Source organism: Athene noctua, chromosome 23 (assembly GCF_965140245.1).
Source record: "Athene noctua chromosome 23, bAthNoc1.hap1.1, whole genome shotgun sequence".
NCBI lineage: Eukaryota > Metazoa > Chordata > Aves > Strigiformes > Strigidae > Athene > Athene noctua.
In genome coordinates this window covers 2651614-2674417 of record NC_134059.1, presented here as the reverse complement: position 1 = coordinate 2674417, position 22804 = coordinate 2651614, and the positions used below count along the sequence as shown (strand labels likewise).

General features: G+C 56.5%; 2 protein-coding genes across 2 annotated transcripts; both read right to left on the bottom strand.

The window, feature by feature from the left end:
• Nucleotides 1–2261: 2261 nt before the first annotated feature.
• TNNI1 (troponin I1, slow skeletal type) lies at nucleotides 2262–9641 on the bottom strand. Its single transcript, XM_074925819.1, has 8 exons — nucleotides 9558–9641; nucleotides 9200–9250; nucleotides 6064–6105; nucleotides 5287–5418; nucleotides 5110–5199; nucleotides 4467–4643; nucleotides 2995–3105; nucleotides 2262–2632 (listed from the first exon to the last, which is right to left on the bottom strand). The coding sequence occupies exons 1-7, from the start codon at nucleotides 9639–9641 to the stop codon at nucleotides 2998–3000; spliced, it is 684 nt and encodes a 227-aa protein (XP_074781920.1). The 3' UTR covers nucleotides 2262–2632; nucleotides 2995–2997.
• A 7497-nt stretch (nucleotides 9642–17138) lies between these two features.
• On the bottom strand, nucleotides 17139–18701 carry PHLDA3 (pleckstrin homology like domain family A member 3). The gene is made up of 2 exons (XM_074925628.1): nucleotides 18264–18701; nucleotides 17139–17848 (listed from the first exon to the last, which is right to left on the bottom strand). The coding sequence occupies exons 1-2, from the start codon at nucleotides 18613–18615 to the stop codon at nucleotides 17727–17729; spliced, it is 474 nt and encodes a 157-aa protein (XP_074781729.1). The 5' UTR covers nucleotides 18616–18701; the 3' UTR covers nucleotides 17139–17726.
• Between the last annotated feature and the right edge of the window lie 4103 nt (nucleotides 18702–22804).

Below are 22804 nucleotides of genomic sequence, written 5' to 3'. Positions count from 1 at the left end.
CTGCAGCAGTTTCGGGTGTCTTGGTGCGCAGGATCTGACGGTGAGCTGGGCACAGGCACGGGCTGGCTGCTGAGCAGCGACCAGAGCCTGGTCCCACAGCACCCATCACCCATATTGCCTTTCTTCCCACTACAATCCCTTCTTGTCCCACAAATGCCACTTTTTTTTTTTTTAATTTTAATTACCAAATTATCATAATTGCACTAAGCTCAGAGTAACTGATCTCAACCCGGATTTGTCTTGCCGTTTTCTGCTTCTGTTCCAGATCTGAAGAAGGCTTTGTTTCCATGAAACCTCTCTTGCATTTTCCAGCTATACCAGTTGGTCAGGTAACAGTTATTACCTCTCCCTACACATCTTTCTTCCTCTGCCAGGATCGCTGCCGAGTGTGTGAGTTCCCTCTGGGGATAGCGTGCGCAGCAAGATCCCAGGACACTGCCTCAGCATGGCTCCCACTGGGGCAGTGAGCTCAGAGGGGCAAAGATTGTAACCGAAACCTTTTGCCTCCAGTGGTGGGCAGGTTGGGCCTTGACAGCATCCTGGGATCTCACCACACATGATCCCTGATCTCCTCCAAGAGCAGAGTCACTTGGGTTGGTCAAGACAGAGACTCGTTTCCTAGGGCTGTGCCTGCCGGGAGCCCATCCCAAGGTGCGCAGGGTGAGGACAAGCAGTCAGTGAGCCCTGGTGCTGTGCTAGGCTGCGGCTGCTCCACTGAATTAAGCTTGGAAAGGCAAAAATTAATAAAAAAGTCTCTTGGTGCCGTGCAACTGCTATGGTCATCCAGGGCATGGTCCTGGCTCCAGTTAGCAGGATGCTGATGGGGATGGAGGGTCAGGTGGAAAGACAAAGACTGAGCATCTCTGCTTGCTAAGGGAGAGAATGTGTATTTTCCAGCTGACATCCACCTCTGATCTAAACCTAATTTTGTGAAGGGTTTTCATATTGTGTCTTAAAACCTCTGCGAAGGAGCTGCTGGGTGTTGGGGCAGCCTGAGTGCTAGGACCATGCTAGAAATAAGTGTTCCCATAAGTCACCATCTGCCTTAACCTTCTTTGCCCAGGGACAAAATTGAACAGTTTGTCTCAGTAACCCTGAATTGGCCAAAGGAGGGGATGTGATGCCCAGAGCAATCCAGCTGTCCTGCTGGTTTGGAGCCCAAACCCTACGATGGCTCCCTCGCTTGCACTGCCGGCCACTGAGCTACCCAAGTCTGCTGCAGAAAGTCCTGCAAGACCCAGCTGCATGGGGCCACCTTTTTCTATCCCTAAAGAAATGCAATGCTCTTCTGGGAAGACTGGGCTCTGCTGGAGACCACACACTTTTGATGCTGTTTCCTTCCAGCCCTGGTGCCTGCCTGGGAACCGGCGCTTTGCTCTGAGTTTGTAGCATTTTCTGTACTTCACAAACTCACTACTCAGCGACAGGGGTGTGCTGCAAAACACCCACGGTGTGGCACAGGTTGGAACCCACAGATGCTGTGATACCTTGGGGATATGGACAAGGCACTGCTACAACCACCAAGAGCACACCGTGGGGGCTGACCCTCAGCATCTCCTGCAATGCAACCAGGCAGAAGACCCAGTTTGGTGTGAATTCTCATCAGTTCTCCCCTCCAGACCTGCTCTGGGGATGAGCTGGCTCATTTCCAGCTGCTTGTGTTCAACCAGCTGCAGTCTGGGGGTTGTGACACAGAAAATAATAGTACTAGTGAGGAAGTGTGAGCTGTTTGGCCTGAAAGATGGATTCATCCCATGCTGGCCTGGAACGCTGCTCGAATTAAGCCTTGAAATGGGGCTGCCCCAATTCCCACAGTTCTGGTGCCTGTGGTGGGACAGCTGGTGCTAGGGTGAGCAAGCTCTGAAGGCTTTTCCAAAACCAGAGGGGGGTGGGGGGAGCTGGCAGACAGCCATCTCTGCACTGAGACCCGAACCTTGCTGCTTGGGAGGCTGGTGCATTGTTGAGCCCAGCAAGGGCTGCGGAGAATGGGAGGGCAGAGATGTGGCCCATGCATGGGGCCGGGTGGGGGGCTCAGCAGAGCTGGTGAGGCACCGAGGACCCCAGGGAGCAACCTGGGGAGCTGGAAGAGACGAGCCCAAAGCAAGTCTGATCCCAGGGTGTGATACTGGCCTGAGTACTGGCACGGGGACATTGCAGGGTGGCAGGAAAGGGCCAGGGTATCTTCCAGACCAGGCTGTGGACCAGCAGCTACCCTGGCCAATGGTCCCACAGTGATGAGCCCACACAGCGCTGTGCCCGGGAGACCGTCCTTTAATACACGTGCAGCCGCACGGGTACATCTCAGGCTGCACCCGCCAGAGGATGAGGGAGTGGGAGGACCAGGAGCCATCTCCAGGGCCTCTGTGCAGTGCTGGGAATGGAGGGGTGGCCAGTGGCCCCTTGGAGACAGCATGGCCCATGCAAGTGATACCAGGAAGCCACTGTGCCGGGGCGTGTGAGAGCAGGGCTGATGGCAGTGCTGAATGAAAGAAGCTCAGATCTTCCCACACAGTTGTCCACACGTTATCAGCTCAGTGGTGAATTCATAGTAAAGGACATAAAGAGCACAGAGGGGCAGCAAGGGAAAAGGAGTCAGGCAGCAGGGGTGGGGAGGCTCTTCTTCCTGATGCTCCTGTGGGAAAGAAACAGAGCAGAGCAGTGGGACAAAAGAGGAATTTTCAGGCTGCTTTCAGCAGCCTGAATTTGGTGCCGGTGATACCCATGCTGTGCAGGATGCTGTGGCTTGGGCAGCAGACCCTGGAGAGCCAGGGAGGACAAGCTGGGAGAGGAGGATAGCTGCTGGCAGGGGCTCCGTGGTGGGGACATGCGTGACGGGCACCCATCCCAAGAGTGGGGTGGGAGATGGGACATGTGATGCCTTTTTCTGTAATGAGTGGAGGTGGTTTCTGCATTTGCTCACCCACAAGCACAGATCGGGGATGCTGCAGAGAGCACAGGGCATCACAGGGGAAGGAGGCCCAGTCAGTCCCCTACCTCTCACTGGCCTGTGGGGGACTTGGCAGCGTCAAACATCTTCTTTCGCCCCTCCATCCCTGACATGGCCTCCACGTTCTTGCGCCAGTCGCCCACTTCCACAGGGCGCTCCTGCCAGGAGGAACAGGGATGGGGGTTGCAATGGCCTGTGATGGGGCAGCCAGCAGCCCCACGCTGTCACACCCTGTTGCACAAAGCCCTTGGCCCCAGCCCACCAGCGACACATGAAGAAGGCAGCTGCCCTGTTGCGAATGCCCTCTCCATTGGAGCCAGCTCTGCCGTGTGTTCCTCCTCGTGGAGCTGACTGGGAAGATGGCAAACAGCAGTCTGATCTCTGCAGGGAGCTCTAGATTCATGTGGATAACGCCCCAAAGCCTGGCTAAGTTACATTAATGCACTAGAAGGCACAAAAATCCCAGAAAATTTCTTTAGGAGAAAGAAACCTTCACATGGGAGTTACTCCAGCTTTATTCCAGCACATCAGGGTAGATGCAAGCAAAACCACTTTCTGCCTAGACCTCCCAGCCCACATAAAACCCATCTCTACCTTCTCCGAGCCTTTGGAAGGGACTGGGATTTCTGGTGTGACAGTGAGAGCCTGGCAGTCGCTTCCAGAACAGAAAGGGGAGATGACGGCAGCTCTGGGAACGTGCCCAGGTGTCTGCTCTGCCAACCCACAAGCATTCATAGATTACGAGCCATGCCCCAATATCATCTCACGACATCTAAAATAAACTCGGATCTATTCACCACCTGGCGTTGAGAACTGTAAACACAGTTTTCTATCCAAAGGACTGAAAATGTGCTATACTAGCAACCAGGAGAAAAAAGGAAAAATAATTGAAAATTGAGATTTTCATCCAATCTGCTGAGTTGGGACCTTTGGAAAGAAGCCCTAGGAAAGAAGCACAGCTCTTGCCATTGGGGTGCCTGCATACCCCAGACAGATTTGGGCATCACTCTCTGTCTCTGGTACTGAGACTTTCCCCTCTCAATCTCTGCAAAGCCTGTGTGAACTGGGCCATTTATCTCAGCCTAAGCGTGCTTGCTGGGCTTGCTCTGTTTTATCTTATCTGGGCCTGGATGTTTTCTGGGTGTGATTGCACTGAATAGGAGCTTTTCTGGTTCCCTAGAAGACCAAGGACCAAAGTCTCCGCAGGTGCAGCTCAACAGACATGCCAAGGGCACCCCAGCTGAAATATCCCCACATGCTCTGAGAGGGAAACGCATCACGGATGCCGCCCTAAATCTCACTTGTTATCACCCATCAGTTACCTGGCCCAGTCAAACTGCTCCTGTGTGGTCCTACAGCATCCCGCAATGGGCAGTGCCTCACAGAGACTGTCCCGTGCTATTTCTGAGGCTTACAAGGGATGAGCACAACCCACGCAGGCTCCATAGGGGACCCTGGAGAAGAACAAGGGCATCCCTAGGAGGTGTCTCCATCTCTGGCCTCTAGAAGAGTCACCCACCTTCTCCGTGTCCTCCTTCTTGACAGACTTCAGGTTGGCTCTCAGATCCATGGACACCTTGTGCTTGGAGCCCAGCAGAGCCCTCAGCATGGCATCGGCGGAGACGCGGACTCGCCGCAGCGGGGGTCGCTTGAACTTTCCTCGGAGATCAAGCACTTTGATTTTCAGATCTTTAATCTACAGGTTGAGGAAAGAAGGAGAAGTGGGAGGTCACAGCATGACTGCCTTGCACAAAAAGCCCCTGTGTGAAGCAGGAGTCTCTGCTGACACTGAGCCCCAGAGGGGTCTGGGCCTCTCCTGCAGCCATGAGGGCCCCCTTCACCAAGGGACTGTCCACCTGAGCACAGAGCTGTTGTGATTGCCTTGTCCCAGCCTGCTCAGATGGCAGCCACACCACAACAAAGAGCTTTCAGACCCACCAAGGGTGACCAGGAGAATGAGGAGGTTGCCTGTGGACCCAGTGGACAATTTGAGTTCGCTGAGGCAAGGACGAACCTTGTGCTGAGTGATGCCAACCCTTAGATAACCCTGGTGCATGTCCCACAGCCAAGATCAGCCCAGTCCTTGACAGACCCCACTGAGGCCCAAGTTACCATCTGGGAGGGAGTTAACATTGAAGCAAAGAGCCCATCCTGCCTCCTACCTCCCGAGTGTTATGGTTGCATTTCGCTTCGATGTCATATCTCTCTTCATCCACAATTTCAACCTTCTCGTGCAGCTCCCTGCACAGGTCCTGGGGGCCAAACACAACAGGAGAGCAGTGAGCGATGCCCCTCCATGCTCCCAAGGAGGTCATTCCACACTCAGACCTGAGAAATACCTGGAGCTGGCTCAAGGAAAGCCCACTGGTGTGCAGTGGTGTGATACGCTCAGAAAGGTATCTTTCCTTCTCTGACTGCTTGTCCACAAGCTCCTGATCCCACTCCTCCTTTGCTTTTGCCAGCATCAAACTCTACAAGCACAAGTAAATGGCAGAAATGTGAACAGACAGGCTCCTCTGTTGCCCCTGAGCCTCCTTGCGCAATGTCTGTAGGATGGGACAATCCTATCTGCCTCCCAAACCTCCTCCCTGCTGTAGCTGTCCTCCCAAAATCACTGTGCTGCTGCAACAAACATCAAAAAACCCCTACACCTTTAGTGTGGTGGCCCTGAAGGCAGGGGAACAGCATGGCCAGAGGTACCGCGGGGCTGCAGCGGCGGTGGTCCCGATGGATGCTGATGTCAGCACTTTCTTTGCATCCTTTTGCTCTGCTGTGGCAGTAAATGATTTTCCCAAGCCACAACCCAGGGAGCTCCCAAGCTTGTGCTGCAGAGCTGCTGGTGCACAAACACAAGGTCTGTGGCTTTAGAGCTGAAGGCGTCAGAGACTCTCCCCACCTTAGTAAAGTGGAGGTGAGGGGAGGTTTGTTTGGTGCGTGGACCACAAAGCCCACATGAGTGAGGATTTCTGAGAAGACAAGAGGTGGGAACAGGAGCTGCTCCCCAAGGCCCATACTTCTGCCATTCCTCATTGTTGTCCCCCAACCACGCACTTCAACCACAGCTCCTTTTCCCCAGCAAGACAAACCCCAGGGAGTTTCCAGCCCTTAGGACTCACCTTCAACAAGAGTTTGCGTGAGGCTGTGATCTTGGATTTTCTCTAGGGGAAAGGGGAGGAAAAAAACAAACAAACAAACAAACAAACAAAAAGCCTTTCAAAACAAACTCATGGCAAAAGCAGAGTAGAATCAAGTTGGTCCCGAAAGGGAAGGCACTTACCTCCCTGCAGGCAGGCGTGAGTCCAAGAAGGAGCAATAAGGAACAAGAGAAGAGAACAGGACACCAGTGAATAAGACTTTAAAAGAGGTGACAGTCAGAAAAGCATTTCATGTGAATGCAGTTGGTTTCCTTATTTCTGTATCTAATAGTTGCCACCTGCAAGTGAGCCAGGTCTGAGATGATGGTGCTCTCTAGAAATGCAGGGAGTGCTCAGGGTCACTGCTCAGAAAGCCAAAATGCCACTCAAACGCAGCACGAGAGCTGTCGCGGTGCCCATCGTGCCAGCCCCAGCTCAGTCCCTGTGGTTCGGGCCACAACACCCTCATTCACACACTTCCCACGTGGCCGGGGGCTGGCACGCAGGATGCTTGGATCCTGTTCAGGTTTGCAGGGCTGGGGCATCTCCGTGTCACTGCTTGCTGAAAGCCTTGCAGGGAGGTTTCTCCCTTCTGTTCACGACGGGGAATATGTTCTACTTGTGCAATGTGCTATGAAGAGCCTCATGGCAAAATGAGTGGTGCTGCCCACCTCAGATCCCTATTTCAGAATCTAGGAAAGCTCCAAAGTTTTAATTGGGACATTGAAAGCGCTAACAATTTTTATTTAAAAATAGGTTTTGCAAGTGGCAAGGCACAGAGGTCTTGAGCACAGGCTGGTCTTCCAGCTGAACCCCTTCAAAACCAGACAAGCTCAGCTGGCACAAGCAGCCCAACAGCCAGGCAAGGATTTAGTGGAATCCAAGGGAAACTTGTGCTACTTACGGCTCTGGCATTGCGGTGGTGTGCTCTTTGTCTGGGAAAAAAAAAAAAAAAAAAAAAAAAAAAAAAAAAGTTGAAACAAAGGAGCAAATCCCAAATCCACCAAACTCAGAGCGCGGCGGTGGGATGCTCCTGAGATCCGGTGCTGCCCCGTGCTGTCGGTGGAGGGAAGCGACTCCGCAGCCTCACCATCCCGCTGTGAAACACCAAGACGAACCGCCTAGCTCCGAGGAAATCTTATTTCAGGCAAGCTCCAACCTGCCTCCAGACGGCCCTGCAGGACTCGGTCTCCTACTCCTTGGGGGTTTTCCCAAGCACCAAGCTGCTTCCCCGCCAGCTGCATCCCCCACCCGGACGTGGGGTGAGGGGACAGAGACAAGCAGGGCTGGAAAAATCAGGAGAAATGGGGCACCTCGGGGTCACCCACACTGTGTCGGCTTGGGGAGTCCCGTCCCACAGCTCCCGTGGGAAACCACAAGGATGATGGAGCCAAAACCCATCTCAGGAGTGACGGGGAAAGGGGCAACAAGTCGTGGCCAAGTGGCTGAGCAGATTCCTTTAGCAGCCGCGTCCCTGGTTAAATACTCACAGTTTCATATTTTAAATTTGCTTGGTAATCCTACGCCCTGGCAGCTGCTTTAAAATGCACTGCCTCGCTAGTTCCCTGGCACTGCCTCTAACACTTTCCTCTCTTGCCAAGAAGTCGGGGCACCGTGTAAGCCCGAGTCATAGAAAAATGTGTGAGAAAATGCCGATCAATTTTTTTTTTCTCTTTCCAACAAGGAGTGACAAACCGATGATGTATTTCAGAAAGAAACAGCATTTTCCAGGATTGAGTTTAGTCCTTTCCCTTAGAACTGAAATGGCAAAGCTAGCATTTTTTGCCTTGATCTCTTTGCCTCCCCCTAAATTTGGAAACTGTTTTAAAACCCCAAAGATTCCTGCTGGGGAAAAGAAAAAGGAGCAACTCTGGTCTCAAATGGCTTCTCCCACACATGTGTGGAGCCTGTGCCAAGCAAATCTCAGTGCACCTCTCCATTCCATCCGCTTGTCCCTGTCCCCTCCCCATCCCTGCCACTGCCTGGCCAGAGATGTGGCCTGAAGGAATGAAGTTTCTGGGGCAAATGCCATAAAATCCCAGCAGAAATCATCTCCCCCAGAGCCTGCCAGACTCTTGGATTTACCAGAAAATACCCTAAAACCAGGAATTTTTTTTCTCCCAAAAGCCACATCAATCACATGCAGTCAGAGCTTCTGGTTTCAGGACATTCAGGGAAAGTGGCTCCCCTTGCCCAACCCTGGTGCATTGTGTGGGTCAGGTCCCAGCTTCTCCCTCCCAGTTTATTTCTGGGGAGCCTTTGGCTCTCTGGAGGTGAGCAAGGGCTGGGTGAAGCCTCTCAGTGTCTCTTGTTGGAGCAAAACCTGGCGTCCCTAGGTGGGACCTGCACTGCACCTCAGGCTGATGACCTCTACCAAGGTCAATCAATTTTTAGGGCCAAATAGTTCAAAATTGCCTTCCCAGAGGCCAGCTGGGACTCAGCTGTGCTGGTAAGACATCCCCAGCAATCTTGTGCAGGGACTTTTGGGCTCCAGCTAGATCTGGAGCATCCACAAGAAACTTTGCTCTCCAATGGAGACAAGAGGATCTGGACAAGCTAATTCTGTACTGTTTGCATGCCCCCAGCCATGAAAAGATAAAAAAAAATCTTATTAAACCATTAGATCACAGAAATCCTTAAAAGAAAGAAGGCCATAAATCCAAACACAATCAGTCCTGACATCCTCCCCCATCCGAGGGGGACGCACACACGCTCAGGGAATACAAAGCCACACACACTGCTCACACGCTCGAACCTCACCTCCCTGCTCACACAAGTGACCATGAGCAGTCAGTCTAGGACACAGGGGAAAATGCTCCCCAAAACAATCCTGCTCGCCAACTTTCAGAAAAATGGAGCAAATCTCAGCTCCAAAGCCCAGCTGGGTATTTTAGCGGTTTTTGTCCCCATTGCAGTCTCATCAGTCCTCTCTCCCGGAGCAGAGGAAATGTCTGAGCACCCTCAGACAGAGGGAGAAATTCAGATAAATTCCTGTGCTGGGGGTTCCTCTCTGCCACGCCACCACGTGCAAGTACCGGCGGTCTCATGCTCGCGCCCGTGTCGCCACTAGCACACCCAGGGAGTCACGGGTGGGGGGACGCCCAGGGCAGCGCCTTACCTCGGGGCTGCGCAGGAGGGAGGTGATGCCTGGCCTCGGGAGAGCCGCACACTGCCAGAGGCCGGCAGCAGAGGGGGGAGTATTAAATCACAGCCTGCCTGCAAGTGGTCAGTAAAAATAGCACAAATCCCCTCTTGTGTGCGCACGTTTGCCGCGAGCCCCGGGGCCCCACAACGTGCCGCACACACCTGGGGCACCGTCCCCAACACGGGTGACACGCACACACATCGCCCGCGCGCGTCAGTGCCCCCGTGGGTGATTACACCCGTGGCCCCCATGCGGTTTGGGGAATTCCTGTGGTGTTGGCATGTGAATCACCCCAGCTTGGCCAGCACTCGCCGTCCGACGCCTTACTCACACGCGTGTTGTGTGTGAGCGCGCAGGCGTGCCGGGTCAGGCTGGCCGTGGTGGCCCGTGCAGACGGGGTGTGTTTGTTCTTCATGGCACAGCTGCCTTGCTGCTCTCTGGTGTGAACCAGCAGCAGAGATGCTGAGGGAGCCCTGAGTCTGCGACGAGGCAGAAACCGTGAGCTGAAATACTGTCGTGCTTTTTCTTTGCAGAAAATCTCCTGAATATTTTTCTCCCCCCCCCCCCCCCCCTTATTTCTTTTCTTCTTTTCTTTCATCAAGACTCTGAAGGGGAAGGGGCGGGGGGGGGGTGTGTGAGCAGCCTGGAGAGCTGATGTGGTGCACGGTGGTACACACACCCTCTGCAACGCTGCAAGCACAGGGTGATGTCCCCAGGGGAGCATTGGCCAAGGGGACTCCCTGGAGCCACCAGAGCTGCCAGAGCAGGATGGCAGAAACACCCCTGGCCAGGACAGGGCACACTGATGGGGTAAAACAGCAAAGGTGGGGTTACAGCATCAGGCCAGATGATCAGCTGGGGACAAGGATGGGGCAGTCCCCTCTGTAGGGAGCCGGACTGTCCAGACTGACCCAGCACAGCACAGCAGGTGGGGATGCTCAAGCAAGTTTCAGTCCCTCACAGGCCCTGATGGTTTCCCTATGAAATTCCTGAAAAGCAGCAAAAAAGCTGCTGTCTCACACCCCTACACCCTGTAAAGCCCCTTGCCCAGTATCCCCACAGACGGAGGCTTTGCACGGCAGGGGACTGCAGGGGCAGGCGACACCTGTTCCCTGGGATATTTTTAGGGGCAAGTTTAGGAGCAAACAATTCCCAGCGTGCAGCCCAGCAGGGACAATGCCCGGTATTTTAATCCTGGGGCTATTATGGTTGTGGAGGGACACGCAGCCGCATGCACAGGGTAGCTCCCATGGTGGGCAGCAACGACAGACCCCACGTTCTGCAGAGCTGGGAATGTGCTGCCACCTTCCCCGGCTCCTTCCCGCTGCTGGGACACCAAGGGGTGAGCTGTGCTCTGCGGAGGGGCAATGCAGCAGCCCCCAAGCTCGTGTGAGGTTGGTGACGACAGTGGCGATGGCAGTGGCATTCCCATCCTTGTCCGACCTGACCTCACTAGTCAAGTCCCAGCAAGCACAGGAGAAATGTCCCCACACCCACCCTCCTTGGGGGCCCCTCCAAGGACATTTCCCCTTCCCTGGCTCCAAATGCCAGCACAGTGGATCTCCTCCCAGCCGCAGAGGAGGCTTTATACCATTTATACCAGCCCCGTTAGACCTTTATAAGGCAAAAGCCCTCTTGGGGCAGTGCCTCCAGCATCTTTCCTCCCGCCTGCCTTGGGATTGTTTTCAGAGCACAGAGGAGCCAAAATTAGCCCATGACAAAGGCTCTGCATTACCCACAGCCGTGCCCCGGGGACCCAACCAGCTCCTGCTGTCCAGGGGACAGGGGCTGCTTCAGATGCCATTTGCTCCAGTCTCAGGTTTCATCCTCTACTGGGACCTGGAGTGAGGAGGAAGAAAAAGCAGGCGAGGGATGGGGTAGTGGGACCCCTTCATTCAAAGGCTTCAGCATCGATTTCAAAGCCCCAGTGCTGCCATGGGGGGCCGGCAGCAGAAAGATTGGCAGGAGCCCAGGATCTCCCCATCCTTCCTCTCCAGGTGACATGTAGAGGACATTTTGGGTCTCTGTCTCTGGCTTGCAAACCGCAATGAGCTGCTTCAAGATGAGTGGTTGTTTTATTAGGTACCAGCTGAGTCCATGGGCACCCTTCTGAGCTGCTGGCAGGCAGGAAGGGAACAGGATGGAAATCTATGTGGGAGACCAGTGCTGAGGCCAAATTCAAAGCCAAATAATATCCCCTCCCATTCCTGGGAGCCACTGATTCAAGTGATGGGTTCCTCAGGGGTTGCCATCCAGGGGATGGATGCCAACAGAAAATTCCCAGAGATCTGTATGGGGAGGCCAGACCCACCCAGGACCAAGTGCCCCGCAGGTCCCTAAATGTCCCAGTTGTCCTACAGATCACCTGTGTTTGGGCTCTTACGAGTGGACAGCCTTGCATGTGTTTAGGTGGATGTGGGCAGTTTCTCTCTCCCTCTGGCCATGCTGAGTCCCTGGGGGGTGTTGGTGCTTCCTCATCCTTGGGCATCAGCCCCACAAGCACAGCAGGGGCTATCACAGCTGCCCTCTGTTTTTGGGAGAACTGCACTGGACCCACAAAAGTCCCTGGCTCCTTAAGATGTAGGACTTCCAAATTCAAAGGTATCTGACCCCTGTGAGCAGTTTGGTTGCCCCACATGAAGCCTATTTCCTTGAAGCAGACTTGCAGCCAGGCTGGAGGGATCCCTTTCCCTCCTCAAGGCCCTGGAGTCATCCCACTCATCCTATCCTTGCCCTCTTCCAAGCACCGTCCTCATTCCATCAACTTTGCTGACATTTACAAAGACAACGGGCTTCCCGGGGCATCTAGGACAGACTTAGAAACAACAGCTGAGCCTCTGTTGTCCTTTGGGAGAAACACGTCCATCCCACCCCTTAGCTGTCACGCTCAAAGCCAGCCCCTAATGCTGGGGCGGATGGCAGGAGCCCACCATCTGCCTCAGGTTTCTCATCAGGCTGGGACAGAGGATGCTCCACAGACTCACCACGGGGTGGGAGAAGGTTTTTTCTCTGTGGAACAGCTCAGAGATACAGGGACATTGAGGTCACCTCCTACAAGGAAGGTAATTGCAAGGTTGCAGGACTGCAGTGTCACGTTGCAATGGAGTGGTGAGGGTCCATGTGACTTGTCCCGATAAAGCACTCCCTGCCTGGGTTTTCCTCCTGCAGGTCATCTGGTAGCTCCCACCCCTCGTGAGCCACCAGAATGGATCCAGCTAGTCCCAACTGCTCCGTCGATTTGTGACAGCAGAGGGTGACAGCCTCCCGGGGATGCTCTCCAACAATCAACGAGTTTTGTAGCCCTGCAAAGGATTTCCTCAGCCTGCTTTGTCTGTGAGTCTTATCAAGCTTGGGTGGTGCCCTGTGGCAGTGTGGACAGCTGTGGAGATGGAAAGTGGACTAGAATTTGGATGATCATCACAGCCTGACCTGGGAACCATCAAGGCCCCAGGACAGAGCCCAGACGTGCCCCATGGGGCTGAGAGACCTCTCCCAGCTCAGGACTTTGCCCTGTGGACCCCATTGCATCAGCCCCATCAAGACACCTTTGTCTCTCACCACAGCTTCCTACTCTGGGAACCCCATCCTGGCTGGGCACCATCTTGCATGTGGTGCAGCTGGGGATGGTGCCTCTGTTCATCCTCTTCATCCATGGGGCATGAGACTTGCCCTTCCCACTGCACATGACTGCGGGCAGTAAATCTGTGTGGAAGCAGCTGTGGGGCTGGATCCAAAATCAGGACAATTTTCACAAAATGGGAGAAATACCTTCCACTTCTAGAAATATTGTGAGACAAGTTGTTTCTCCCAGCTTGAATGCTTTGGGGAGATTTGAAATATTTGCAGAAGATGGCCAAGCTGAGGAATGAGTCTCTCAAAGCTAATGGGTTCTTTATGAACAGTACACGCTACCTGTCTCCTGTCATTGGCACATAGAAAAATCTTTATTAAATAAGGAGTAATTATCTACTTTGGGATAGTGGAAAAACATTATTAAAATGGATCTGAGCCACCCACTGAAGACTTTAAGCTTTCCATGGTTTTGCCAAGTGACACATGAAACCTTCCTAATGTTGATCTTGTCAACTCTTCCAAACAAGTGGAGGATGTTAGCTGTTCTCTCTGTGTTAATGGGTTAACACGGTTCAACAGCAATGTCAGTTTAAATATCCTAAAAATCAGCCTGGTTTCCAGCCTAAGGCAAAATATTTCACAGGGAGAAAACAAGACTGTTTCTAATAATCCAAATTTTAGGCCCCAGCAGGGACCCTGACACAGTTTTTAGACATTTTCATGGTATTTCCAGGCCCCTCCATCTGCCTCTGAGAAACCTGAGGCATCTCGGCATCCCCTTTTGCTGCAAGGCTGGGCTGAGCCACCTCCATCACCAGGGCAGCCTGGTGACTCCTGTTCGGGGACAGCAGGTTACGGACTGGACAGCACTCGCAGTGGGTGATGGACAGTGGGTGATGGATGGGCGCTGGCGTGTATTCAGCTCCGTTGCTGCCCTCTGCAGCTCCAGCCATGCCTGGCCTCTATTTTTGTTTCTTCATGTGGTGCCAGCTGGGGTGGTGAGCCCCTTCCCACTCACTGAGTCCTGCAACCCCAGCTCCACCGGTGGGTGATGCTTACAACCACATTCATCACACACTACCTCCTCCACCTCCCTGGGACACCCTCTCCAAGACACAACATCAGGACATTGGGGATGGGGAATTAACACACGGGTAATCCCTGCAATCCATGCCTGGATTCCCCTCAGCATCCCAAGCTCTATGTTATGGATGACAGCGTTTTTCCCTACACTCAAACACAAGATGACTTTACTGGAGATGGCCAAACCCACCGCAGCGGTGGTGCAGATGTCCTGGCCATCTGTTCTCCTGGAGAGTGGGCATGCAGACGTAGCAGGGCACAGGGCAGCTCTCCAGCCTGGCACTGCTTGAAGCAGGTTCTGGATTCTAAAATGATATCCAGTGATTTAGGAATTATAATTAAGGATAGTCAGCAATGAAATCATTTTAGGAGCATCTGAAGGAAGCCAGACACTTGACCCAAAGATAAAAAAAATACTGCTTGCTACAACTGTGATTTTTTTTTCCCATTTCATTTTTATCTGAGGAGAAACCACCTATAAACTACACTGACATTTGCAGGAGAAGCAAGGCCAGCCTCTCTGCAGGGCACACAGTGGTGGAGGAGGTACACATGGTTTCACCGCCCAAAAGGCATTGGCACCATCATGCTGCAAACCCCCGTCTCAGCAGCGTGACCCCCACCACCTTTGCCAGCTGCTGGGGGGGTCCAGCTGGCCCCAAACTGATGCCAAAGCCAGGACTGGGCACTAGGATTTTGTCAGGTGGAAAAAAAGTGCCCTGAAGGTCCCCTGCCATCTCCCCTGCACCCGACCTCACCCTGGCAGTGCTACACGGAGGGTGCCAGCCCCAGCACCCGTGGGTGCTGACAGACCCCCCCGGACCCCCGGGTGGAGGCACAGGGCAGCCCCCAGCCTGCACAGAAGAGCCCCAGCACTGGGGCATCCTCCGAGCAGCGCAGGCAGGGTTGATGCAGCGGGGGCACCTTGGGGCTGGGAGCAGCAGAGCCGGATTTTCAGGCTCCTGCATTTTCACTCAGGCAGCTCCGGGGCACCTCGCTCCGTTTTGGGGCTCAGTGCTCAGCCCCAGCAATACTTGGTGTCCCCAGGACAGGAGTCCCCAGGATCCATCCCCTCCTCGCAGCAGGAGCTGGTGTGCTGGGGGGGGAGATGACTGTGAGGCCACACGTCTGCCAATGCCCTGCTGTGCCTCGGTTTCCCCTCCAGAGACATTAGAAATGCTTCCTGTGTGCGCTCTCCCTGCTTTTCGGGCTGGCTGGATGTGCCCTGTGAGCTCCTTTGCATCCCTAACTCTGCAAATAGTCAACTAAAAATGCTTCCATGGTGCTCGGCCTCCTGCAGTGCTCCAAGGGCCCTTCTCCCCCACCCTTGCTTTTGCCCGCAAACCCAATTGCTTTCTGAGTCCATGCCTGCAGAAGATTTTCCCTCAGGTAAAATCACCCCATTTACCCAACCTCACCCACCAATGCTGAGCCCCATCCAGGTCAGCAACGTGCTGGCACCACGTTACTGGTGATGGGGGATGCGTCAGCTGCCAGCCCCGTCCCTGCTCTGCAGTCTGGCCGAGTCTCTTGGCTGTTTATTTGCTTTTCAGTCTCTGGATGACCTTTTCCTCTGCATGAAAAATTCAGCCCTCACAGGCGGCGAGTGAAGCCATCCTGCCTCCCACCCGCCCGCCGCTGGCTCAGCACTTACCCCCCCAGCCCCTGCTCCCAGGGTCAGGTTGTGAATCCACCCACTGAGGGCGGATCTGGCAGATTTGGGTGTTACACAGAAGAAACTCCCAAAGCTGAGGGGATATGTGGTACAGGCAGGGGCTCTGGCTGAGGGTTGGTCTGCAGAATGATGAGAAGCTCAGGATGGGGATGGAAAACCTTGGCTTTCCCCATGCCTGGACCTGAAACACCAACACAGTGATCTGCCTCACTCTTTCTGTCCCTCCCCCTCTATTAACCACCTAAATTTCTCCCCAGTTCGTGGGTACTGCAGCCTGTCTGCTGCTTTGTCGCTCAGTGCACGGTGGACATGTCCGCAGCCAGAGCTTGCGCTTACACACACCCATCTTGACCATTTTCTTCCCCAGTTCTTTGGCACTTGGAAAACAGAAAACATCCATTTACAGTGACTGAGAGCAGAAGAGCTGAAAATGAGGAGTCAGACTGCCTAAAAGTGGCTCAAAATTCAGAAGAAATTGGAAAATCCCTCCCACTGGCTGCTCCCCACCCCTGGGTGCCGCAGCCCCGGCACAGGCTCAGGATGCTTGCAGGGCTTTGAATGAGCCTCACTGAATCCCGAGTCCAGGAGCTGGAGATTTACAAGAAACTACCACAGAAATACTGTGTGACTGCCAGCACCTTCCTCCACCCACTGACGACCCCATTCCCTCCCGAAATGTGTGTGTGGACCTGATTTGGGGGGCTGGTCCACGCAGGGGTCTGTGCTTGGAGCATCTCCCCGTGGGCAGGGGACCAGGCTGAGCCATCCCTGGAAGCCACCGTGTTTGGGTCCCTCTGTCCCTGCCGCGGCACGGGGACGGTGCAGAGCTCTGTCTGTGCAGAGTTTGGATCCGGCTTCATCTGCACGCCCCCAGCTAAGACCCCCCCACTCACAGGAAGGGGGTTTCTCGGCAAATGAAGCTCTGAGGTCCCGGGAAGGCCGAGCAGGCTTCCTTGGGTGGAAGAACACCAAAATATTTATTCCCAAGCTGCTTGGAAAGAGCCAGCACGAGCCTGGCCCTGCACCGTGAGCAGGCTCTGGCCATGCCACTGTCCCTCCCCAAAGCCACCCCAGGGTTGTCCTGGCATGGGGACGGGGCTTCGTGGGCCCCAGTGGGGTCTGGCAGAGGCGGCCGGCCTGCAGGCTGGGGCTGGCTGCCATGGCCTGGGGGGACAGGGCACCGTGCTCCCCGATTCCCACGCAGCCGGGCAATCTCCAGAAGGATCTGCAGCGCCTGCGGCCGCGGGGCTGGGGCTCAGGCTCCAGCTTGCGGAGCACAGTGGCTCGAGGCTTTCGCGTCTGCGTTGCCTGTCAGGGCAGAGCCATCCCTTCCCCTGCCTGCCACCCCTGCCTGCAAAGCCAGGCAGCGCTGCTGCAGGGTCAGCTGCCCACAAACCGCCATGGGAACCCCTGGGGACACGGGTTCAGTGGGATGGGTGACTGGAGAGGCTCAGCATGGCAGTGGGGGGCTTTGGAGCCCGACTGTGGGCTGCTGGCAGATTTAGGGGGATGCCAATGATGGGCAAATCTCTGTGCTCTCCCATACTCTGCAGGGTCCCACAAATCAAAGCAATACCAGGGTAAGCAGCAGGAGGTCCTGTTTGGGGACATTTTTTGGTACAGGCAGTTGGGGTCCCCATTGCCTTCCCCAGCGACCCCACTAGCCCAAGGACAGCCCAGAGCAGGACAGCCAAGTCACTGTGTCATCGGGTACGGTGCCCAGAGGGGTCCCTGCTGCAGCAGCAGCTCTCCAGTCCCTTCTCAATGTGGGTGCTGAGGGGGACCCTTGTCCCCAGCCATATCCATCTGTCCCAGTGCCACTGGTGCTCAGCAGAGCTCACCGTCACACTGCTTCCTTCAGGCTCAACCTCATCCATCCATCCATCCTGTCCTGCAGGAAAGGCCTGGGTGTCCCCACCAGTCCATCAGGGTCCTGGCCATGTCAGCTGAAGGACAGTGGGCCCTCAGGCAGGGATGTCACCTCCCGAGTAGTGGCCCCGATTGTGTTCTTTGCCCCATCGTGCCAAGGGGATATGGCTTGACCCCTGCAGCTGTGCCAGCCCAGCTCCTGCGGTGCCTCTGTCCTGCCCCAGGATGGGGGGACCCAGCGCCTGCACTGGCCACCCCAGGGCCACCGTCCCTGTCCCTGGGCTTCAGACAGCAGTGGCCTCACTTGCCCGCCGGGATCCCATTCTCCCCACTGCCCACCGGACCAAGGGTCATCTCCATCCTGCTCTTCGGATGCTGCGTGTCCGCAGGCTGTCCCACGGGGGCTGCGTCAAACTGTACCACTGCGGAGAGAAGGTGCTTGTTACCCACCTGGCCAGCACTGGGACCTGGGGCAGGATCCAGCCCCGAGGGGAGCTGGGGAGCAGAGCCAGCCACGGTCCTCAGCACCTTCCCACGTGCAAGATGGCAAAGAGCCCCCACATTCCTCAGGGCCACCCCAGACAGAGGGAGGGCGTTAGAAAGTCCCTCTCCAGGGATGCAGGGAGGTGAAACCCAGCGGGGGATGGGAAGGGCAGAGCCCAGCCAGTGCAGGGGGACACAAGATCACCACCCTGCAGACCCTTCCCCATTCGTGGGACTCCTTCTGTGATTCCCATGGGGAAGTCGAACCACTCAGAGATGGGACCCAGCAGCCAGGGTCCTCATCCTCTGGTGGGTCCCGCACCCCGACCCGCGGCACGGTGGAAGGTCCAGTACCTGCTCGGCAGCTGTGCCGGGCGCGGACGACCTGGATTGCCTGCTGGTTCTTGAAGCGGACGAGGCCCATGGTGATCTCGGCGTTCCAGCCCGGGTTCTCCTGGGCACAACGGAAGTCAATCTCGTGGCTGTCGTCCATCACCACCGTGAAGTAGATGTGCCGCTCCTTCCACTCCACGCACTCCACCGCCTTCATGCGGGCGAAGCTCAGCTCCTTGCGCCGCGAGCCCTTGGGCTCAAAGAGTTGCAGCCCCTTCTCCGTCAGCAGGCACCGCTTCTTCTTCCAGAGTTGCAGCAGCCCCCCGCTCCGCTTCTCCAGCACCCCCTCTCTCAGCACCTTCTCAGGGGTCATAGCTGCTCCTCAGCCCCCCGGGATCCTCAGCACCTCGTGTCGACGCAGCCAGGCATCACCCGCTGGGGGATTTCCAGCCCCTCCACGTCGGAGCCGACCTCCCCGGGGCCAAGAACCCCACGGCAGTCGTGCTGCCTCTGGGGGACTTGCTGCCCTCCGCTGCCTGGCTCTCAGAGGGGGCAAGTGATGGGGCGCCCCATGCCGGCCACCAGCCCTGTTGCCGGGGCTCTGCTCCCTGCCCCGTGCAGCGTGTGGGATCCCCGGCTCTGCGCGCCCCAGGAGCTGTTGCTACATGCCCGGCTGCTCTCCCACTCGCATTCCTCCCCGCCTCGCCTGGCCCCTCCTGCCGTGCAGGCACCCTTCACGCCCAGGAGAAGCCCAGCCAGGCCCAGCACAGCCCCACTTCACCCAGGACCAGCTTTTAGGGTGCCTGTGGGCAGGCACTGCCCCGAGGGTCCTGGTGTGAACAGGCAGGCTGTGGGCATGGGTCTGCAGACTTCTGCACAGCAGCCCGGGGTGGGGTGCAGTGCTGGCTGTTGGGGGTGCAGTGCTGCTGCAGAGCTGGGACAGGGCTATAGGGTGCAGTGCCAGCAGGGGCAGGGGCCTCTGGGTGCAATGCCAGCCAGGAAGGGGCTATAGGGTGCAGTGCTGGCTGGACTGGGGGGCTGGGGGTGCAGTGACAGCCATGCAGGGGCTGTGGGGACCGTTGGCTGTCCCCCAGAAAGGGGGACATATGCAGACAGATGTCTGGTGTCACCACTCTGTGATGGCTCTGCACCCACCACCCACCTGGCCCTGCACTCAAGGGCGGTGGCCCAGCCCTCAGCCCACAGAGCTCCCATCTCCCACATCCCTTCAGACAGGGCTCTGAAGCCCCCAGCCTGTCCCATAGCGAGGACCAGCATCCCCCAGCCTCCTGTGACCTCTGCAGGGGGGGATACACCATGGGAGCAGGGCTGGGGCAGCACAGCACAGCCCCGTCCCACCTGAGTCCACCCTCCCCTGCAGCCAAACACCCGTCCCCTTCCAGCCCGTCTTGTTCCCGGCCACCGAAGGTTCGTCTGTTCCCGTGCCAGCGCCTGGCACGGAGGGGTTCACCGTGCGTGCCAGGTTGTCAGCGGGGACATCTGGGGCCTTCGTGCTAGCTGTGGTCTGCCAAAGGGGGTGATGCTCACAGCCTGCTGGGCGGCTGGATGTGCCCCTGCAGATGCTGAGGGTGCGGGTCCCTTTGCCCAGGTGAGGTCTGGAAGGGGGAAAAATCCCCCCGGGGACATGCCGGGGTCACTGTCTGGGGCTGGCAGCCTGCAGATCAGCTCACAGCTCCCTGGCATGCAGCCGCTAGCCCAGCACTCACCTCCCGAATCACCCTGCTCATGACCCCACCAGACCCCAACCCCCCCAGTGCCCCCCAGCTGGACCCCCTCTTGCCCCAGCCCCTCCATCCTCCCCGGTCCCTGCCGGGGGCATCGCCTGCAGCCAGCATGGCTGGGGGGCAAGTCTGCAGCGCTGATGAGATGCACCTAATTATCCCTCATTAAGAGGGCAGGGCAGTGGCAGCTGGAGCCAGGAACTGGTTCGTGCTCCCCGGGGCCAACCTCGCCACGCTGGCAGAGGTCCCGGCTGTCCCAGCAGACCCGGTTTCCTGACGTCAGGCGGCCCCGGCTCCCCTGCGGCCCTCGGCACCCCCACAGCCGAAGGGAGTGCGGGGCCAGGCACAGCTGGGGGGGCCCAGAGATCACCTCCAGCACCCCAGAGCTTTTAGGAGGAGCAGAGCAGATGTGTGGGTTCCCCCCCAACACACCTGAAAAGGAGCATCCCAGGCTGTTTTGCCACACGCAGGTAAAGCTCAGCTCCAGGGTTGAAGAGCCCTGGAAATTTGGGAGGGGGGTAGTTTCAGGTCTGTCACTCCCGGCTCTGCTCTGGCGAGCTGGGATGTCTGTGGGCACTTTTGGTTCACCAGCAGTCTCTTTCCTCACCACCCTGAGGAGAGCCAAGGGCTGCCAAACCACCGCCTCCGCCGAGCCCCAGCTCCGCTGCTCACTGCCTCTCCAGCTCCAGGCACTCAGGGAAGGTCATTTTCCTGCAGCCGTGGATGTAAAGGACCTTTGACAAAGTCTTTCTCCGCTCCTCTCTCCCTGGCTGTCCGTTCCCAGACCCGCAGGGCAGGAGGCTGTCCTGCCAGGCTGCCCGGGAGGCCGACGCTGCAGCTCCTGCCCTCCAGCAAACCCAGCAGGACTCACTGCTCAGGCTGCTGGCAAGAAAAAGCCTTTGCTCTGTGGGCTGGCTGCGAGCCCTATTAATATCGCGTCCACACAGAGCCCTTACCAGCAGGTAACGGGGGCTGCCAGGGCTCAGCTGGGGGGAACTAAGTCCTGCCCCAGGCTGGGTCAGCACCCACAGGAGTGACATTCCCACAAAACACTTACGGCCAGGACGGGGCAGTGGCGGTGGAGCATCCCCTGTCACAAGACCCCCCAGCACCACTGGCCGTGAGGCTCAGAGGGCTCCAGTCCAACCCCTCAGAGCAGTACCACCACCACCAGCCCCCAGGCAACACTCTAGTTCATCTCTTCAGAGGGAGGTTTGGGTCCCACAGCCCCTTTTCCAGCAGTCGCCCACGCGGCAGCAGGGAGGGATGGGTGCTGCTGGGTGCAGTGTGGCTCTGCTGCCTCTAAAGGGAGTTGGACAACACTTGGGTGCAGGTGTCCAGACATGTCCAGCTGACCGGCACCGGGCTGTGCCGTGCACAGGGAGCAGTAACCAGCAGAGGGTAGCAGATGGTCACCACTGCCCCACTGCAGTTCAGGCAGGAGATGCCCAAAAAGCACCTCTAATCCCCCCCTGCTTCTCCTGGGCCTTGCCCCCTCACCTCCCCCAGCCACCCTCGTGCCCTCCATCTGGATGCACAGCCCCAGGGAGGCCTGTCCTGGTGTCCCCATGGGCTCACGCTGTGGATGTTGGTCTCTGTCACTCCCTGAGCCATTCTCAAGTGAACGGTGCAACTTCAGCAGGTGTGCAGCACCCGCTGCACGGTCCCTGTCCCAGCACACTGTCCATGCTGTCACCTGGGACCTCTGGGGCTGAAAGCTCAGCAGAGATCCTGGAGAAGAAAGGGCTGGGGGAGACCAAACTTGTTTTCCACTACCTAGAGAAAGGCTGTGGAGAAGGGAGACACAGCACTGCATGGTGAAAGGATGAGAGACAATGGGCACAGGTGCCACACGGGAAACTCTGATGTACATTAGGAAAATAACCTCCTCTGGGTGTATGGTGCAATGCTGTGAGAAGACCCATAGTGGTGGGATCCCCATCCTTGGAGGGTTTCCAAACCTGACTGGATGCCAGGGGCTCTGATCAACCTGTCCTTTGGAGATAGCCCTGCCTTAAGCAGGAGGTTGGACTTGAGACCTCTGCAGGGCCCTTCCACCTTACAGCTGTGACCCCATGAAACCCAAATCCAGCATTTTCTCCTGGCTCTGACCAGGCCTCCAGGAGCAAACGGCCTCAACAGCGTCCACCGCACGTGATATGCCAGTACCTCCCCTCTCTCCGACACAACCTCTGCAACTACAAGAAGAGGAGACTATCTCTAGCTTTACTGACTAAAGAGCATTGCTCAGGCACAATCCCTGCCTGGGGCACATCCAGCTGAACTGCCACAGCAGCGCAGCATCCACTGTACACTCATGGAGAAAGCAGCAGCTTTCTAACACACACACACACACACACACACACACACACCCCCGCCTCTGCAGGGGAGCATGGCCTCTGCCAAAGGAGGGAGCCAGGTTTCGGTCTCCACACCGAGGGCGCTATGTGGGGCGCCTTGCTACAGGTCCCAGCCCACTACCGCATCCCTGAACTGGGGCTGTCTGCTCCACGCACAAGTGCCATCTGCTATTGCCTCACCCAACCCCAGCCACACACCCCAGAGCAATGGGACCAGCTAGAATTTGAGTCCCAGGCTAGAAAACCTGAGGAGGGGTGGGATTTTTTTAGATTTTTAAAGAGCTTACTCCCCATCTCAGCTTCAAAAACATCATGTAAAAACCGAGGGTGGGATGAACGGCAGAAAGTGCTTAAGCTGATAAAGGAGCCCAAGTCCTCCCCCATAAAAGCATTTCTGCCTCTGTTGTACTTCTCAAAACACTACCCATCTCATTTACTCAACCACAATGTTTATAACTTT

Coding starts and splice junctions, on each gene's coding strand:
- TNNI1 (XM_074925819.1), bottom strand. CDS start 9,641: ATGAAGAACAAACACACCCCGTCTGCACGGGCCACCACGGCCAGCCTG. Junction 6,106..9,199: donor CCCTCCTGCGCAGCCCCGAG/GTAAGGCGCTGC, acceptor CCTTTCCCCTAG/AGAAAATCCAAGATCACAGC. Junction 3,106..4,466: donor AGAAGGAGGACACGGAGAAG/GTGGGTGACTCT, acceptor TCCTCCTGGCAG/GAGCGCCCTGTGGAAGTGGG.
- PHLDA3 (XM_074925628.1), bottom strand. CDS start 18,615: ATGACCCCTGAGAAGGTGCTGAGAGAGGGGGTGCTGGAGAAGCGGAGC. Junction 17,849..18,263: donor CCGGCACAGCTGCCGAGCAG/GTACTGGACCTT, acceptor TTCTCTCCGCAG/TGGTACAGTTTGACGCAGCC.